General features: G+C 39.0%; 1 protein-coding gene across 1 annotated transcript; it reads right to left on the bottom strand.

Moving 5' to 3' along the window:
• Positions 1-3,932: 3,932 nt before the first annotated feature.
• On the bottom strand, positions 3,933-4,565 carry LOC111380995 (uncharacterized mitochondrial protein AtMg00860-like). The gene is made up of 2 exons (XM_023004678.1): positions 4,502-4,565; positions 3,933-4,312 (listed from the first exon to the last, which is right to left on the bottom strand). The coding sequence occupies exons 1-2, from the start codon at positions 4,563-4,565 to the stop codon at positions 3,933-3,935; spliced, it is 444 nt and encodes a 147-aa protein (XP_022860446.1).
• Positions 4,566-5,455: the final 890 nt, after the last annotated feature.

Genomic DNA, 5,455 nt, shown 5'->3' with positions numbered 1-5,455 from the left:
TGTGGAATTAGAGTTGGACTCTAATTTAAAATTTGATTTTGATTAAATATGCCTGCTAGTTAAATTAATTGATTAATACGATTAATTAATTATTTAATTGTTCCGATCCATTTGTCTAAAAGAGTTTAGACGACCTTAATTGCTAGATTCTTGAAACGTATATGCATATAATATTAGATATTATGTTAGTCTACATTTATGTGATGAATGTACTATTAGTGGACGTTTATGGATCCGACCATATGGATGTGTTGAATGGTTGATTTTTATTATTGTCATTTTGTGGGCCTACAAGCTCTTAATCATTTTGGACCAGCGAGTCCAATTTCATTTAGGCCAATGTGCCAACTAATATAGGATACAAGTTGTAGTGGGACTAATTGAAGAAACAAGAAGAGGAGGAGACCATGGAGATGGAGCGTTTATGATCAATGCAATAACCCCTAGGAATTGACCAACTAGTCTTCCTTATAACTCGGGAATACTAGATACTAAAAGTCCATAATTGTCTACACTATTACATTATATTATATATATGTTTATTTGCATGGTAAATGTGTAATATAACATATATGATTGTTTCGATGAAACTTTCGAATGCAAAAACCCCCAATAAAATACTAAGTCACGTTTATAATCGCCTCCCATCATTAAAACCAGAGTCCCGATCCCAAATCGTCTTAATTTGTTGAGTACACTAAAGGTAAGTCTATTAGGAATATGTTTAACATTATGAAATATTTTATATTTCTGAATGACGAGTTTGACTTAACTAAAATTTATCTTTTCTTGAGTACACTCAAGGAAATAAATTTTAGAGGTATATTAAGCTAACACATAAGATATGTAAAGACAAAGAGTTGTCGGCTTAATGATCTGGGAGTTGTATAGAAATACAATTGATAATAGTATCTACCCAAATATTTTATTTTAACGTGTTAAGTACACTCAAGGTCTTAATATAACAGATATGATCACAGTCTATTGGGAATCAAGTATGGACTCCATAAATTTATGTGAGAGGGCCATAAATTTAAATTAAACAGTGGGAGCATAATTAATTTAATAAAAGTCCATGTTAAATTAATTGATGCATTTTATATATTATTCTTTTTTTTTGTTATTTATATTTATTGAATCATGAGTAATCATGTGTATTTGGGTGCTATGCTAGACGCCAACAACAAAATCAAAATTTTCTTGATTGGCATTACAATTTGAGAATTGTTCTTAGGCATGAGAAAATTGGTTATGTCCTTGAGTAGTCCTTTCTAGAGACATCTGCTGATGACTCTATTAAGGAATATTAAGGAAAGGGTGACTGCTATAATAAAAGCAGTGATGACAATAGTACTGCAACATGTGTGATGTTTGCATTATGTCACCTGAGTTACCAAAGCAATATAAGAGTATAAATGATAGCACGTGATTTTTCATTTCAAAGAGTTGTGTGATAATAATCATCTATGGAAGGATATGAGACTTCCAATCAACTATACCGTTGCAAAATGACAGATGAATCTTTGGTCAGTGCTCATGTATTGAAGATGATTGGCATTGAGAAGTGGTCTTAATTAGGTTCAATCATAAACTATGAACTAAGTATTGACTTAGTTTTGTAATCTCTATCATAGAATTATTCATACTAATTATGAATTATAATATGAATAAGCTCAAATGCACATTCATTAAGTTACTTAACCTGCTTAAGACTGTTAAGCCTGATATCAAAGTTAGTAGTGGGCAAACCATTGATTCATCTAAACATATTAAGAGGAAGTGTAAAGGGGCTTTGTAAAAGCGTCCAATATGGTTAAGACCGTCAAAGCGAAGGAAAATACCAAATCTAATGACCTTTGGTTTCATTATAGAATGAAAGGTCATTGGAAGAAATATTGCACGGCTTACGTCTACTTTACGAATTTCTTAGGTACTTGATACCAGATGTAGATTTTATATTTATATAAATATGGAGAAACTAAATAGAAGTAGACCACTGTGAAAGGGAGAAGTTGACGCAGAACCAAAGTAAGAAAAAACAAAAGATTTACCAACGTAAATCTTGAGAATAAGAAAATTGGAATTCTCCAAGACTGAAACTTGTATATTATTCAATGATAAAAAAAAACGTTCCAAAAGCCATTAAATAGGCGTTACAAGAAACCCTAAAACATAGAAAAAATAAAACGTTCCAAAAATGACGAAAATTCAAAACGAAAAATACAGAAATTAATTATTCGGAGGCCTAAACGAAGGGATTTGGCAAAATTTCCAATCAACCTGCCAAATTTCAGCTCATTCCGACACCGTCGCGACAAATGACAAAATTGCCCCTATTGCGGTTTTTCTTCGTTAATTTTCTGTCTAACACTTTTTCAAACTCCAAAGCTAGTTGTCCTATTTCAGTCCCCCCCACTTGTGAAGAACTCGACCCTGAGTTATATTCCGGGTAAAGCGAAACTCATACAGATTAGCCACATTGAAAGTGCGAGAGATTTTCATACTAGCAGGCAGGTCGATCACATATGCATTGTCATTGATCTTCTTGATCACCTTGTATGGCCTATATTTTCTCAGCTTCAGCTTGTTGTAGGAACCAACAGGAAATTTTTCCTTGCGCAGAAACACCATCACTTGATCACCTTCCACAAATAGTTTCTCACGCCTCTTGCTGTCTGCCGCAACCTTATACTTCGCAATTTTTTCTTCCAACCGAGCCTTCACTTCCTCCTGAACATCACAAGCCTGTTCAGCCATATCTTCTGCAGCCACATTGGAACCAGCAACCTTAGGGAGGCGAGCCAAGTCCAATGCATGGTTAGGAGGCTTCAAATACACCAAAGAGAAAGGAGATCTACCAGTGGCAGTGTGGATTGCATTATTATACGCGAACTCGGCCTGCGCCAACGCCACATCCCACTGCTTTGGCTTATCACCACAAATGCTGCGTATCAAATTCCCCAGTGTCCTGTTCAGATTTTCGGTCTGCCCATCAGTCTGTGGGTGTGCTGTGCTACTGAACTTCAGAGTAGTATCCATCCTCCGCCACAATGTAACCTAAAAATGACTAAGGAATTTCGAGTCCCTGTCAGAAGTGATGGACTGAGGGACTCCATGCAACCGAACCACTTCACAAAAGAATAACTGAGCTACGTGAGAAGCATCGGACGTTTTTCAGCATGGGATAAAATGCCCCATTTTGGAAAACCTGTCAACCACAACAAATACAGAATCTACCCCACGTTTCGAGGCAACCCCAAAACAAAATCCATCAACAAATCTTCCCATATCGCATTTGGTACAGGCAGAGGCATGTATAGACCAGTATTCTGAGCTTGCCCCTTTGAAGTCTGACATACATAATACTTACGGACCAAATTTCCCACGTTGCGCTTCAACTGAGGCAAGTAATATCGCTCGGCTACCCCACTGATAGTTTTATCATGTCCCAAGTGACCACTCAAGCCGCCACCATATAGTTCTCGTATTAGTTTCTCCCTCAAAGAACTTCGCGGAATACACAACTGGTTGCCATGGAACAGGTAGTCGTCAACTATATAGAACTCGCCATCTGTTTGTTTCAGAACACACTTTCCCCACACTTCCGCGAAATCCTCATCTTCCACATATAAGTCTTTCAGATACTCAAAACCAATAACCTCCTGCTACATGGTTACCAGCAAGCTTGCACGTCGGCTCAAGACATCTGCTACCTTATTCAAAACTCCGGATTTATGTTTCAGAACAAATGGGAATTTCTGCAAATAAGTCGACCACCGAGCATGCATGTTACTTAAATTTCTCTAGCTGTTCAAGTATTTCAAAGCCCGATGGTCGGTGTAGAGTATAAACTCCCGCTGAATCAGGTAGTGCTCCCAATGTTTCAAGGCCCGAACAATTGCATAGAATTCTTGGTCATATGTACTCCACTTTCATCGTGCATCACTAAGTTTCTCGTTGAAAAATGCCACTGGCTTCTCCTCTTGTGACAAGACCACTCCGACCCCAATTCCACTAGCATCACACTCTACTTCGAACAACTTCTCAAAACTGGGTAGTGCAAGGACAGGAGTGGTACACAATTTCTCCTTGATGATTGTAAAGGTTGTGCTAGCTACTTCACCCCACTGGAATTTACCTTTCTTCAGACATTCTGTAATGGGAGCCACAATGCTGCTGAAATCCTTGATAAATCTCTGGTAAAATGTCGTCAATCCGTGAAAACTTCTTACTTCTCCAACTGTTTTTGGTGTAGACCAATCACGAATGACTCTCACCTTTTCCTCTTCAACCATTATCCCCTTGGAATTGACTACATACCCCAGGAATAAAAGTCGCTCTGTCCACCAACTACACTTCTTTAAATTAATGAACAGTTTGTTATCTAACAACACCGCTAGCGCAGCTGAAGATGCTTCATGCGTTCCTCCTCACTACGACTATAAATCAGTATATCATCAAAGTAAACCACAACATATTTTCCAATGAAAGGCCGCAATACCTGGTTCATACCTCGCATAAAAGTACTTGGCGCGTTGGGTAGCCTGAAAGGCATCACCAACCATTCATAGAGCCCATCCTTAGTTTTGAATGCTGTTTTCCATTCATCCCCGGGTTTAACTCAAATCTGGTGGTACCCATTTCGAAGGTCGATCTTGGAAAACAACTTCGAATCATCCAGCATATCCAACATGACATCCAGTCTCGGAATTGGGAAGCTATACCGAACGGTGATTTTATTAATCGCGCGACTATCAACGCACATCCTCCAACTGCCGTCTTTCTTTGGGACCAATAAGGTAGGCACAGCGCAAGGGCTTATGCTCTCACGAATAAACCCTTTCTTCAGTAACTCCTCTATCTTTTCCTGCAAAATTTGATTTTCTTTCGGACTTATCCGGTAATGAGGCATATTCGGCAAACTTGCTCCAGGCACCAGGTTAATACTGTGCTGAATGTCTCTCAAAGGTGGGAGGTCATCTGGTAACTCATCAGATACCAGCTCGCTGAACTCATCCAAAAGGGACTGCACCGCTCCTGGTATCACCACCTCAGGTTGATTTTTCTCCTCTATCACGAGGGCTCGTACTACCACCACATGGACCTCCTGTGCTTCCTTCACCTCTGACTCGAAATCAGCTACTGAAGTTACTAAAGAAAGTAGAGGTTGACCTTCTGCAGTAACCATAGTAGGGACAATTGGGTTTCGTTTTGGGACCATGGCAATTTTTTTACCCTCCCAATTGAAAACATACACATTATCACACCCCCTATAGGCCACATCCACGTTAAACTGCCAAGGACGCCCCAACAACATATGGCTAGCATCCATGTCGGCAACATCACAAACCACTTCATCTCGGTAGTGCTGGCCAATTGAGATAAGGACTTTACACACTTCTGTCATGCTCGCTTTAGGCCCCTTCTGAATCTACCCAATCACATAAGGTTTCGG

Source organism: Olea europaea, unplaced genomic scaffold (assembly GCF_002742605.1).
Source record: "Olea europaea var. sylvestris unplaced genomic scaffold, O_europaea_v1 scaffold224, whole genome shotgun sequence".
Classification (NCBI taxonomy): Eukaryota; Viridiplantae; Streptophyta; class Magnoliopsida; order Lamiales; family Oleaceae; genus Olea; species Olea europaea.
Note: the sequence above shows the minus strand (reverse complement) of the source record. Positions and strands in the feature narration are given on the sequence as shown.

Bases quoted from the DNA above. Each gene is read 5' to 3' on its own strand.
- LOC111380995 (XM_023004678.1), bottom strand. From the start codon at position 4,565: ATGGTTGGTGATGCCTTTCAGGCTACCCAACGCGCCAAGTACTTTTAT. The intron at 4,313-4,501 runs GTATTGCGGCCT...TGGGGTATGTAG, and splicing joins TTATGCGAGGTATGAACCAG to TCAATTCCAAGGGGATAATG.